Raw genomic sequence first — 14,962 nt, forward strand, 5'->3', positions numbered from 1 at the left:
AATCATGAAGAAGAACACGGTGGAGTGTGAATTTCTTATGCTTTCACCAGGTAAATCTCCAAATGACTCATAAGCTTTCCCTCATTCCAACCAAAGGGCACAGCGGGCTGCGAGTGGAAGATATGCTCAGCGACGCTAACAATGCAGCCGAGCCATTTTATGAAAACTTAAAAGCAAAAATGTTTCCCACATGCTGACAAGTGTCTGTTAAAGAAAAATAAACAGCCCGGATTCAAAATGTCAAAGTGTCCATTTAAAGGGAGCCCCACGCTGTTATATGCTTAGTTGTTTGGGTCCGGTTCTGCAGCCGGTAGGAGGTAAATCTGAATAGCAGTTTGGCTTGTTAGAGTTTGGAGAAGTTAGATGAGGCGTTGGCGATGCTCCATAGAGCCAAACATGGGCTCATTACAGCAGAGCTAGGATGGACAAACAGCTGGATGCTTCTCCCTCTCCCTCTGTGTCTGCGTCTCTCACCAGCTCTCTATTCATCCCCTCGTCTCTCTTCGGTCTTCCCATATGTCTGAAGAGTCACGGTCCGCTGACTTCCTCTCCTCTCCTCTCCTCTCCTCTCCTCTCCTCTCCTCTGTATGTTTGCGTCTATGTCAGTGTATACATTCGTCTTCTGTGTGTGTGTGTGTGTGTGTGTGATCTCGGGTTACCCCGGAGGATCTTTTGTCAGCGCCTGTAAGCGATCTAAAGAGCGAACTTCAACCCGGTTCAGCTTGTCTTGATCTGGCAGCTCGTGTGTCGACCTGCTCCCATTAAACACACATAAAGACGTTGAGCACAGGAGCGTCTCTCTGTCAGACGCACGTACAAATATAACAATCTGATCATAATGAAGCTGACAAGCTGGCAACTCCTGAGACATTGGTTCTTTCAGATGTTCAACACCTATATCTCTAACTTTAGTACGGTAACACTTTGTACTAAATCCATACGCAAACAAAATGAAGGGTTTCTTTACTGTTTTATTTAAAGTCCAGTGTGTAAAACTTAGGCAGCTCTATTCTAGTTCAGTTCAGTTCAGAGCTTTATTGTCCCTCCAAGTGAAATTTGATTTGCAGTGACAATGCAACTTACACAACAAACAATAAATAGACAAACAGTGACACAGAACAATGACGCAAAGTAAAGCAACCAAAACTTGATTTAAACAATCCCAAATGAAGTTAGAATATAAGTGACAGAAGGCAAAAAGTCTATAAAAGATAAAAAGATAAACAAGTGCCACAAGAACAGTGCAATTTAAGAGTTGTGCAAATTAATTACATTGATTGCACGTGGAACAAAGGAGAATTTATACCTATTTGTTCGTGCCCTAGGTAGCATGTATCTCCGTCCAGACGGCAGAGAAATAAATTCCTGCAACAATGGGTGGTCAGGGCTAGACAGGATGGACCGAGCCTTCTGTAGGACTCGTCTGTCAAAGATCTCTGAGAGACAGAGCTGCTGCATGCCAATTATCTTGTTGGCATCTCTCACAATTTTGAACAGACAATTTTTGTTTTTAACCGACAGGTTTCCATAAAATGAGATCAAGCAGAAAGTTAAAACTGACTCAATAAAAGATCTATAAAACAAAACCATTAAGGTCTTATCAACATTAAAAGATTTTAGTCTGCGCAGAAAGTATAATCTCTGTAGGCCCTTTTTAATGGATTATAATATGCATAACTATGTTTCTATATGAAAATGATGTATTTGTTATATCTACAGGCGCTGCATCTTCCAGGTACTTCATCATGTTCGACCTTCATGTTTCTAACACAGCCTCTTTCTCACAGGGCACACCATGTTCAGTAGACTGCAGTCTGCAACTTGAACATTAGATGGCACTAAATCGTACACACTGGACCTTTAATTAATATTGAGAAATGGGAAATGATTGGATTAATGTTTGTTCATTTAGCAGCTTAATGTGAAAACACGCTAACAGGACTTGGGATGGATTTCGGGGCGGCTTTGGCTCAGGTAGTCCTGAAAACCAGAAAACCAGGACAGGTAACTTTTGAGATAATAACGTTTGAATCTGAATCTTAGACGTTCGACAGTCCTCCAGGAGTGGTTTGAAGATTCTGAACCTCCCAGACGTTTGCTCTGCACACACAGCGGCATGACAACTCCTAGAAAGTGAAGCCAAATTGAACACCCCCCCATTTCAAACTTTCTTTGAGAAACGTCATGCCGATGGTGAAGCTGATCATCTGTCCGATGTTTCGGCTGTAGGAGAGGAAATCTAGTTTTTTTTATTTTAATGATTCATTCAGTAGATCAACAGGATTGTGTTCAAACATGCTTCATTGTGGAGCACGTACAGTGTAGTGCGGCTGTTTGTTCAGATTCGAAGTTGAGAAAATCCTTTCCCCTCATAGGCTGTGGCCCTGTTACCATAACAACAGAAGCAGGGTAAGGTCATCGAGGTAGGTCGAATTCGACAATGTGAACAAAAGTCGTAAAGGACAGCGTGCTGTCTCTGAAATATCCATTTTTAAAAGTCTTTGTGAGTAAAGCTGAGCTCGTACGTGAGCTTCGTCTTGTCCGCTCACACAGACGTCTTCGGCTTTCATGCCTGAAAAATCAGACCCACCTGGATTTGTCTGGTGCTGCTGTGATAACGCTCACTTCACATGTGTGACACTTGACACATGAGCAGACTCCCTGAACTGCTGACCTCGGGGTCACGAAGGTCAGGGGTCAGAAAGAGTGCGTTGGGTCCTGAGAGTCACACGGGCTGTACTTCGACTGTGCTTTGACCTGTGTGTGTGTTCTTATGACCTTAGTGTGTGTGTGTGTGTGTGTGATCGGAGTGAGAGAGTATGATAGCGGTGTCAGCAGAATCTGTGTGTGTGTGTGTGTGTGTGTGTGTGTGTGGTCTATTATCGAGGACTACAGTAAGAATAATGACGTGGAACCGACTTTTTCTTTTTCTCACGCTCTCTTTTTCTATGATCAATACTTCCAGGGTGTGTAAGCACTATATGAATTCAACAAAAAAAAACAGAAATAGTATGCATGTGTGTGTGTGGCTCAGTACTGACAAGAAAAACAAGTAATACATACGATAAACAGGTGAATATACAGTGCAAGAGGTAGAAAATCAAACTTAAAACTCATAAAATAGAACAAAACTTCATTATTTACAAATGTTTAAATAAGTGATAACACTCGTGGAATGCCATTAAATGTTTGTCAAATGTTTTATGTTCTAATATCTGATCAGAAGATGATTAATTTTGTGGTATATTACTATATTATTATATTAATGCCAGTGTGTGTGCAATTTGATGTAATTTAGTTTTTTAATGAGGGTTTCCTGCTGTGTTGGGCCACACTGCTCTATGCATTTAAGTCTCTGCATGCATAAAACACTTAAAACGCTAAATAATAATATAGCCTGAATCATTACAATTTTACAATATTAATAATCCTTCACACCAGCTTTTATCAGTTTGTGTTGCTGCAGTGAAACAAAACAAGAAGATTGAGTCAGTTTTAGTGATTTGTGATGTTCTAAAAAAGTACATTATTCTTTCTTAGAGGTCCAGTACTTCTTTGCAGAAATGGAATATAATATTCATTACTATGTTTTCATTAGTGTATTATAAACTCAGAATAAGAACTGTTTTTTTGTTGTTGTCTTAAAACGAGCCCTTTATATCCTAAATCCGACACACTGGACCTTTAAACTTTCACCTGGTTATATATATATATACATGAGGGTGTGCTTTATCTTAATATTGGCACTCTTAGCGTGTAATATCAGCGATTATACAACAGTTACCAACAAAACAAACCAAGTAGTCAATATGTATTCATATTGTTGGGCAATGCATCTGACTAATAACTGGAAAATAACTGGTTTACTACTCCAGAAAGAGTCAGCCAGACGACTGTTATATTTTCATTAGCAATCGTTGGATAATTTGCAGATTTATAAGATGTCACAACATCCTGATTTCATCTTTATTCATTATTATTCACAGATTTCATGTCCCTATAGTAACACCCACTCGGAGGGCGAAGCAAGGCTTTCTTTCTCCGCCGCCAGTTTCAGACGCTGACTATGTTTGTTCAGGCCGGATAGTTGTTGTTTGATCAGATGCACTAAACGGTTGAACTTTGGTTGCGTCGTGTCATTATGCATCGAGACAACCTGACTCAGCTTCTATAAAAAAGAAAGGCCAGAGAGAAGGAGATTGTGGATTTGTATTCTTAGATGTGAAAGAATTTCTTGTCCTTCATCTCCCGAATTGCATTATTAACCCAGAAGTACATACTGTATATAAAATACACGTATAACTACTACTATATGTATCTATAACTGAGCTCTTGTACGCTTTCATCCTGGCGGCAGTGTAAGGTGCTGTAGATGTATCACAAGTGGCCAAACCATGACTTGTAATGGATGAAGCCCAATACATCGCTTCATTGGAATCCATTACAGCCATTAAACCTACAGCTAGGAGGACATTATTGTGGATAAACCACGGCTTGCAGACAAGATGCATCTCTATATAAACGACAGAGTGTTTCTCTTTAAAACACAGAGTACAGCTGAGCTTCAGGATTTCTGCCAGCTGTGTTCCTCGTCAAACAGAAAAAGCTTCATAAAGCTGGACCGCTCTCACATTTTGGACGTTCTAATATAACATAATAACACACTGATATTAAAACTGACGTTCCAATGTTGCATAGCGCTGTCTCTCTCCTAACACACACACACCCTCCTCACACAACTCCTGTTATCTGTCACACACACACACACACACACATCTTTCCTGCAGCTTGTCCACATCTCTTCATTATCTGTGCAGGTTTTGGGTCACATTGTCTCTCTGCTCTGTCTCTCAGAGCTGCAGCTTCATTTCCTTCCTCTCCTGTCTTCACCTCCAGTTTTAAAACAGGCGTGTTAGTTCAGAGCTGTCACAGCTGTGACTGTCAAACCTCTGCGTCACACTTTTATCGTCGATATCAAACATTTTAAAACTTTGATGCACTTAAAAAAATGAATGAGTAGTTTGTTGAGGACCGCTCGGAAGCTAAACAGATGAATATGTTACGTGATGTGTTTTTTTTTTTTGGACCTGACACGGGACACATACCCATAAATGAAACGCACACATGTTCAAACACACTGCACACACACTTTACACACCTACACAGAGCAGCTATGGCTTTAGGCATGCCTCGTAGGCAGGATTTCTGCTATTGACCTTGACCAACGAGAGAGAGAGAAAGAGAGGAGCTGGGTGTGTTGTGCGTTTTCAGAGATGAGCTCTCTATGTGTGTGTGTGTGAGTGTGTGAGTGTGTGTGAGTGTGTGTGCGTGTGTGTAATTATCCTTATGAGGGCCGCAGATGAATATGGTGGTAGCAGAAAGCCCAGGAGATCTAGGGATGGCATACAGCACACACACACGCGCACACACACACACACACACACACACACACACACACACACACTCCCACACAAAGGAACACACACATGATGGGATCTGTCCATCCTTTTTTGTCTCCACAGGGGAGGAAGGCTGGAGCAGGGCCTACTTACACTGGCTCTCATGTGGGTTCAAATGTGTGTGTGTGTGTGTGCGCACACACGTGTGTGTGTGTGTGTATGATTGTGTCTGGATATATGCATCTGTTTGTGCGCGGGTGTGTGTGTGCCTTTGTGTCGGTATGCAGTTATTGAATCTCATTTGCCACATTCCTCTCTTTGTTGCTGTTGAATCTACAGGGTAATGGATTTATTAAGTTTGTCTGGCAGGCGTGTGTGTGTGTGTGTGTGTGTGTGTCTGTGTGTGTTAGTGTGCGCGCACACATCCACATAAAGACATACATATTGTGTCTGTGCTGGTGTGTGTTGTTTCTTCATCTGCGGTATGTGCACTTTGTGTTGATGTTGGTTTTGTGTGTATGTGTGTGCCAGCGAGTGTGTGTTTCCCTGCGTCCCTGTGTTGTGTACGACTGTGTGTGTGTGTGTGTGTGTGTGTGTGTGTCCCAGGTTTTGTGGTCCGCTGAGATCAGATGAAAAGAAAGAGGCCTGTGACTGATCCACTCCTTCTCTACAAGGGAATTCGACCTCCCCCCTCTCTCTCTCTGTCTCTCACCCTCTTTGTGTCTCTCTCCCTCACCCCGTCTTTCCCTGTTACTGTAATTCTCTCTCGCTGTCTCCCCCTCTTTTATTCTCTTTCCTCTCTGAGCATGTGACCCACTTTTACCACCCACATCTCTCCCTTCCTCTCCCTCACGCTCTCCCCAGGTCCCATCCGAAGACGGTCTGCAGAGAGCGAACCGGGGGGACGCAGAGAGAGAGAGAGAGAGAATAAAAAGCTCTGCTCGTGCATACGCCATCAGCCCTCTGTGATTTAGTGCCTAATGTGTTGGCAGTGTATACATCAGTGTGAATAAGTGTTTGTAAATGCAGTTTTATTTCCGAGGCAGGCTGCTGCAGGTGTGAGAGGAAAGGCACAAAAAGGCGTCGGTTGGAGGTGCGTTGGCAGCTCCGGCTCTGCCTCTGAGCAGCTGTCAGACGCTGTTCGGAGCGTGTGACTGTGTTTTTGTCGGGGGGATGTGTTGTTTTTGTGTTCTCACCTTTTGGTTTTGTCGCTCGCTGTGTGTATGCGTTCACTCGATCGGTCATGACAGAGTCAGAAAGGATGCTTTAGTACAGAGGCATCAGTGACAGCAGCACTGAGAGATCAGGTCCAAAAACTTCCATCTGCTCGTGCACGTACAGACTTATTTGCATCAAAACGTCCATTTGAAAGTTTCCTGTCACGTGGGAATGTTTCCCAAAATCCACTGGGAAACAGACTTATGGACACGAGTCTCGTTGTTAACAGAATTAGCGCTTCTCGCATTGTCTTCTCCAATGTTTCCGTCACGTGTTCACGAGGACTGAAGTCGTGTCTGTTGATGTGATGACGCCTCGAAGCAGAAATAAATAAATATACATTACAGAGCCGGTGCCATGATAAATGAACATACAGTACGAGGACACATGATCCAATCAGATTTGCAGAAAACAAAATAGAACATTGTATTTTGTAGATTATGAATTAGTTTTTTACGTGTTGCACTTTTTAACAGTTTAACCACAAACACACATTGAACGGTCCCTAAACAAAGCTCATTATTAATGCAGACTGAGTGTTGTTGAGCTCAGTGGTGAAGATGAAAAGCATCAATAGTGTCATTTACTCACTGAGAGAATCAATAACTTAAACGCACAGTGCATCCTTTATGATGAACTGACAGAAGAGCTCGTGTTTGTGTGTCTGTGACTTTAATTAAACTCTTTTCGAGACGTTTGCCCCCATGAGTCAATCCACAGATCGTTTATCAGATTTATATGAAACTGTCAAAATGCAGAATTAGCCATCTGACCATCCTGATGCCTTCAGGCCTTCAGAATTCTACGATTAACGTTAAATATTCATGAGTTTAACACTTAAAAACTTCAACTAATCTGCCCCATCAGGACTGTGTGGACAGACAAGCAGCTGTCACCACATCCTGGCTTCTGATTGGTGCATTGGGATGTGTGACATCACCATTTTGCACAGCGTTCATGATTTGTTTTAATATTTAAAGTCAACATTGTTTTTTCTCTGCAGTAACTCTAAGTAATGTCCTGTCCTCCATGAGTCACCCCTTTAACTTGTAAACAGATACAAGGTCGGTTTTCTGGTAATTGATGTAATCTGATTACTCGCCACGATTCAGATGACTTCATGAGACAGTGGCACTCATTTAAATGTCTTTTTGGGTTACCCACAAGAAGTGAAAATCAGTGTTGACCTGCTCCCAATTTTTGTCCCACTGACCACTGCGTACCCTTTCTGGCCACGGGCCAATCAAATAAAAGAAAATCACTACTTCTGTGTCAAACAAGCTCCTGATTGGCCGGCTGCTTTTACACCGAAGAGTCAGAGCCTCTGTCTCCTCGTCTGCCCAGTGGGTGACAGTTCACACATTGTTTTAAAGAGCAGCGAAGACTAGAGAAAGAAACAGTTTCAGACTGAACCACTGGTTCTCAAGCTGTGGTACTCGGAGGAATCGCTGAAATAAATCCATTAAAAAACATATAATACTATCAAAATACTACACTTGAATGTAATTAAGGCATCAGCCTGATACAGAATAACTTTCATGCAGGTAGAGCACGGCTCTCGCATACATCCGTGATTACTCATGAGCTAAAATGAGACGTTAACTTAATAAGTGGAGGTCAAACGAACGCTGTGATCGTGGCTTCAAACAGAAAATATTAAAAAAGAGAAGCGCACTGCTTTAACAAACAACAATAATACAAATGTATTTTACCATAATAAATAAATAGGGCATAACTCTTCTAAAAAGTTGTGTTTTATTCCAGATTTTAAAATGTCTGCTGATTTAACAGTGAAAAACTGCCAAGCTATGACAGTAAAAGACCGTAAAATATGCCATTAAATATTAGGGTGTTTTACTGTATTATTAACTGTCAATCCACTGTATAAATTCCCTTAAAATGGTTTTGAAATACGACTGTTCGTACTTCATATTTTACAGTCTTTCACTGTAATCGTTTGGCAGATTTTCACCATAAAATCTACAGACATTTTTTTTTTTTTACAGTTTTTTTTAATAAACCTGCCGTCTGTATGAACGGTCCGAAGCTGAATATTTTCTGAGGCGTGAAAAGTTTGAGAAGCACTGACCACAGTGCTGTGTCCTCTGTTTGACTGAATCTGGCCTCTTGTGACGTTGTTGTGTATTTTCCTGCATTCTGTCACATCAGTCCGGACGGTAATCTCTTGTTTGCTTGTCCTAACACACTCCGGTCCCTCACCTTATTTCCTCGTCACCTGACAAACAGCAGAGAGGTAAAACTGGGGGTCTACTTTCTGTCTCCTCTCTCCATTAGTCCATTAGTATTCAGGATGTGTTGCCTGCCTGCTTGCTGCCCGCCACTCATTCCCCAGACAGCGAATCAGCCGGCGTTGATTAATTTCAGCCTATTAGCACCCCTCGTTCCCCTCCCCCGGCTCCGCCCAGGTTAAATCCCCGTGCACACCCGCGTGCACGCTCGCAGGCGGGGGGTGCTGCTGGGTGAGCGATGGCAGAGAGGTTGCCAGGGAGCCAGTTGTTGTCAGAACGATATTAATGAGTGTGCTGCTCTGGCCCTAAGAGTGTGTGTAGACGTGTGTGTGTGTGCGCCGGTGTGTTTGTGTTTACGCGTGTCTTTAATTTTGGTGTCCATGTGAAGGCAGGTTGTGTGTGTGTGTGTGTGTGTGTGTGTGTGTGTGTGTATTCAAACATATGTCCGTCCATACATGCTTGTAAAGGCTGTTTTTGTGTGTCTGTCTGTAGCTGTGTGTGATATCCAGCAATGTCATGGCCTGAGGGACAAGGGCTTATGTGTGTGTGTGTGTGTGTGTGAGAGAGAGAGAGAGAGAGTGTGTGTGTGCGCTCTGCGGAGGCCTGTCCTAGTTTCCTTCCCCTCACCAGGGAGCCAGAGGATCCAAGGACTGACGCACATCACCTGACAGCCGCCCCACTGCTCCACGGCCCTGCACCGTGTGTGTGTGTGTGTGTGTGTGCGTGTGTACGTGACGGAGATGGAGTGTCTGAATTTGTGTATGTGTCATAGGATGTGTGTGTGTGTGTGTGTGTGTGTGATGAAGAGAGATGTGAGAATGTGTTAGAAAATCCATCAGCATCATTCTACGTGTGTGAGCGCTCACATGTGTGTTGACGTGTGTGTGTGTGTGTGTGTGAGTTGGAGAGAGTGAATTTTGGTGTACTCATCCCTTGAGGTGTGTGTGTTAGTGGAGTGAATTTTGGTGTACTCATCCCTTGAGGTGTGTGTGTTAGTGTGTGTGTGTGTGTGTGTGTGTGTGTGTGTACACCTTGGGGCAGAGTGGAGAAAATGGTGTCACATGAAGCTCGGAGACAACAGAGCTCACTGCGCTCTCCTTCACCTCAGCGTGGACTGCAGCCCGTTACCTGCTGCATGTTGTAAACATGTTCGGTCACTGCTGCATGTTGTAAACATGTTCGGTCACTGCCGCATGTTGTAAACATGTTCGGTCACTGCTGCGTGTTGTAAACATGTTAAACATGTTCGGTTCACCACTGCTGCCTTTGTTTTTGTAACATGTTCAGTCCTGCTGCCCTGTGGTATTAAACGTGTTTCGGTCACCAGCGAGGTGTGCCGTGTGTTGTAAACGGTTCTGGTTCACCGCTTGCCATTGTGCTTTTGTTAAACGTGATTCGGTCACCGCTGCATGTTGTTAAAAGTGTTCGGTCACTGCTGCACTGTTGTAAACATGTTCAGTCACTGCTGCGTGTTTGTATTGTTTGTAAACATTGTTCGGTCACCGCTGCTCGTCGTGCGTCTGTTGTAAACATGTTCCAGTCACGCTGCTGTTGTAAACATGTTCGCGATCACCGCTGCGTTGTTGTAAACATGTTCGGTCACCGCTGCGTGTTGTAAACATGTCGGTCACCGCTGGCGTTGTTGTAAACATGTTCGGTCACCGCTGCTGTTTATGTTTGTAGTATTGCTAGCTTGGGTAAACATGTTCAGTCACTGCTGCCGTGTATTTGTGTAAAACAGTTCAGTCATTTGCTGCGTGTTGTAAACATGTGTTCAGTCCCTGCTGCATGTTGTAAAACATGTTCGGTCACTGCTGCGTGTGTAAACATGTTCGGTCACTGCTGCGTTGTTTGTGTTAAACATGTTCAGTCACTGCTGCGGTGTTGGTTGTAAACATGTTCGGTCACTGCTGGCATGTTGTTTAAACATGTTCAGTCACTTGCTGTGCCGTTTGTTGTTGTAAACACTGTTCAGTCTAACTGCCTGCCCATTGTTTGGTTGTTTGTATGTTTGTAAAACATTGTTCAGTCCACTGCTGCGTGTTTGTAAACATGTTCGGTCACTGCTGCATGTTGTAAACATGTTCAGTCACTGCTGCGTGTTGTAAACATGTTCAGTCACTGCTGCATGTTGTAAACATGTTCGGTCACTGCTGCGTGTTGTAAACATGTTCGGTCACTGCTGCATGTGCACAGCCACTGACAGAGCTGCTGCTACCTTTAGGCCGATGCAGAGGTACAGAGCGTTCTCAACAGCAGAACTTGTTTTTTCGTGGAGAGTACAACAGTAGCGTTTCTTCCGCAGGGCAGAGGAGCGTGCTGCTTTTTGTGCAGAGTGCTGAGGGTTTTAAAAAAAAAAACAACAGAAATAGTTCAGGCGGATCACCTGGGGGCATAAAGGTGCGGGGGAAATGTGTTAGATAAAACAAAAGAGAAAAAAACCAGCAGCCGCTTCTGCGCGCGCGCTCTGCGCTTGGTTGCGCTCTCTCTCGTCGCCGTCGGGGGGCTGCGTGGAACACCAGGTTGCCCATGGCTTGAGGGAAGATTGCGCCGGTTTCAGTGGGCGTGGCTCGGGATGAGCAGCGGCACGGCCAGACCCCGACGAACGGGGGGCAGCGGAGCGGCGAGCAAGCGCAGGGAGCACAGGGCACAGTGTAGTGCCAAAGTGACACCGACGTCCCTGTCTAAGCCGGCACAGCCTGCGGCCTGTCGAGATCCACTTGTGAAGGCACTGTAAAGAACGTAGAGAGTGAGATAGATATATATTATATAGATATATAGAGATATATAATATATATATATATATATATGTATATTTAATCCAATCCTATTTACTTGGGCATGAAATGATGCAGGGATTGTAGAGTTGTGTTGAATGTTGTCCTGTGATCAGGCTCTGCATTATCTAAGGAACAGGCTTCATTTGCTCAGGGTTCATGTCTGGAAATGAGGCGATAAGGTTATGAACAATAAATAAGCAAATTAATCAATCTATCTGTTGTCGTATATTCAGTGGTGATGCAGTTGAAGATGCTGTTTGACACTGTCTTAGTTGTATAACAAATTTATTACAATAAGTTCAGTATCGTGATCAAGTCAAACGTTACTTTGAGAGCCTCCAGATGAATAATGAAACTCTCCTGAACTATGCGGGACAAGCCCTTATATACCGTGGAGGTTATACAATGCAATACATGCAGTCTAAATGAACAATAGTATAAATCAGTGTAAGAGAGGGACACAAGAAAAGAGAGGCCCCAACAATTCGCCCTTAACCTTTGACCTAAAATCTCCCTTAACCACGTCAAAGGAAACACACACAGGAAAAAAACACCATGTGGGACTTGAGATACCCGATCTTACATCACTCTTTAACATATATGACAACACAATCATCAACACCCCTGACAGCTCTTTGGTTCCTTGGTACCCCTATCCAAATATCCTTAAAGTCAGGATGGACCAAGATAACAGCCCGCGACACAGACAAGTATCTCAATGTAAACCATTTCTATATAATAGTACTATCTATCTCATAATCAAGTCAGAGTTATTTTATCTAGAGTTAGAAGAGACAGCAGCTGTTGTATTATTGTTGAAGTTGTATTTTTAAATATGAAGCTATTAACAGCCTATTGGTTAGCTCAGCTTAGGGTAACATGAAGAGTGGAAGCAACCAGTCTGGTTCTCATTAATTAATGTTATATCTCATGTATTTACAGTGGCCCCTCGTTTATCGTGGGGGATACGTTCTAAAAATAACCCACAATAAACGAAATCCGTAAAGTAATCAGCTTTATTTTTTACAATTATTCTACATGTTTTAAGGCCGTAAAACCCCTAACCACACACTTTTATACACGTCTCTCAGACAGGCATTAACATTTTCTCACATTTCTCTCTTATTTAAACTCTCAAAGTTCAAACTTTTGCAGATTTAACAAAAATAAATACAATACTGTATTAGTAAATGAAACCAAAGATCAAAACCTGTTTTCAAGCCCAAACATTTTTTAACAAATTTAATTTTAATGATCAGTCTACGAGGTTTGACACATAAGAAATTATTACCAGTAACTCGCATATTTTCCTCTTACAGTACGCTGTAAAAAAAAGCATGAAAAATTACACTAAAAAAATCAGTGAGGCCGCGAAAGGTGAAGCGCGTTATAGTGAGGGACAACGGTAATTAAAAAGAAATAAATCATAAACTAAACTAAAAACTGTGCTTTGTTTTCTGCCTGGCAACCAGCAGAGACCTGAAGAAACACTACACCCAGCCAAGAAGTAGATCCACAAATAATCCAAGTGTTTTTACACTTTGGTGTTTGTGCAGACAAATGATGTTGGTTTCTATGCTGAGCTAATCAACACACCAAAGTAAGTCTCGATCCTCGAGCTGCAAAGTCAAACTCATTCAAAGCTGAACATCTGTCTCTGCACAACTTTGACTATTTTTAGAAGGTGAAGGGTCACATTTGATGATTCGTAAAATATCCATAATCACATATTTTAAATCTCCCATGACCACTTCAAGTCCATACCTTATGAGAGGCTGATAGCATATTCATAGTCGCACAGGTCTATAGGTGCACACACGCACACACACACACACACACACACACACACACACACACACAGGCCTGTGTGCTTTATTAAAAAAACTGTCATGAATATCTTATAGGCTGCTAATGCTGTGTGATACATTAGGATCTGAAGACATTAAAGTTTTAAAAGCACATTAGAGTGGCCAAGAAAGAAAAAAGGATTAGGAGAGAGAGAGAGAAGGAACAAAGAAAGTGATTAGAAACAGATCGGATGGCGTTCATGTCTGTTTTTAATCGATTATTTCTGTGATGAGACGGAAAGTTTCCGGCTCTGGCTGAAAGTTCAGACGTGTCGGAGCAAAGAAAGGAAGCAAACAAAGACATTTCAGCTCGTTGAATTCATCATAAAAGAAAAGAAAACCTTCCTCTGCCATATTAGACGGTGTGTGTGTGTGTGTGTGTGTGTGTGTGTGTTTAATAATTCACCACCTCTTATCTTCAGGGGTGTGTGGCTGAAGCCTTTCAGGTTTGACCCTCCCGTCTCTCTCTCATAATGTTGCTGATCCGTGAGTTTAGAATATGAGTCGTGTGAGTTAGTCCCTCTCCCTCTGTCCTTTTTCCGTTAATACTGCTGACCTATGAGTTTGGCCTCGTCCCTGCAGAGGCCTACCTCCCACCTGAAACAGCCCTGTGTGTGTGTGTGTGTGTGTGTGTGTGTGCTGCGTCAGCGTTGGTGTTTCACACATGAGAGGTCGTGACCTCGCAGCCTGGACTACACTTGTCTTCATCTTACTTATTACATATTAACACCGTGGACACACACACACACAGTCATGGTGGTTGGATGGTCCTTTGACCCTCGGTAAGAGGTGAGTTGTTCTCCCAGTGGTTGCTGGGACCTCACCCGGCTCATTAATACAACACATCAGAGTCAAACACCCTCAACTTCTTCCTCTCCTCTCCTTCATGATAATAACCAACACACAGCGTGTAATCTGTGTTTGTTTTTCTTGTTCTTCTTCAGGTAAGCGGCTGCAGGAGTGGGTGTGTGTGATTCTGTGCCTCTTCCTCTTCATCATCAACTTCTCCTTCCTCTTCCTGCACTTCTCCACCGTCCACATCTACAAGATCGTCCTCGGCATCGGTGAGCGAGGGCGCGAATCGTTGTTCACAAGTCCACATGAGGTTTTTTTTTTTGTGTGTGTGTTTGCACATCTAACAACAACATCTGTCTGTCTTATTGTGTCTGTCTCTGTGTTCGCGTGCCAGTCCTCGGGATAGTGACGGCAGATTTCGCATCGGGGATGGTACACTGGGGGGCGGATACCTGGGGATCTGTGGACATCCCTGTTATTGGCAAGGTGAGCACACATACATGTGCACCTACACACACACATACACACAGTCATTGAACGTGGTAGACAAACAAAATGAAGCTTTGTGTGCATTCCCGTTTATTCCACAGACTCATTTACAAAGTTATAACATGAAAAGAATCTGCAGTAACAGGAAGGAAGTTACTTCACAAAACAACAAATCAAAAACGTAA

At 43.0% G+C, this 14,962-nt stretch overlaps 1 protein-coding gene across 1 annotated transcript in view; it reads left to right on the plus strand.

The window, feature by feature from the left end:
• si:ch211-212o1.2 (transmembrane protein 189) overlaps window positions 1-14,962 on the plus strand; it is a 38,753-nt gene that overhangs the window by 6,625 nt on the left and 17,166 nt on the right. Inside the window, exons 2-3 of the mRNA XM_027272532.1 lie at window positions 14,438-14,557; window positions 14,683-14,774. Of these exons, the coding sequence (XP_027128333.1) occupies window positions 14,438-14,557; window positions 14,683-14,774 (212 nt within the window). The remainder of the gene's footprint in view (window positions 1-14,437; window positions 14,558-14,682; window positions 14,775-14,962) is intronic.

The sequence above is a fragment of the Larimichthys crocea genome, chromosome XXI, assembly GCF_000972845.2.
Source record: "Larimichthys crocea isolate SSNF chromosome XXI, L_crocea_2.0, whole genome shotgun sequence".
In the NCBI taxonomy this organism is placed as follows: domain Eukaryota; kingdom Metazoa; phylum Chordata; class Actinopteri; family Sciaenidae; genus Larimichthys; species Larimichthys crocea.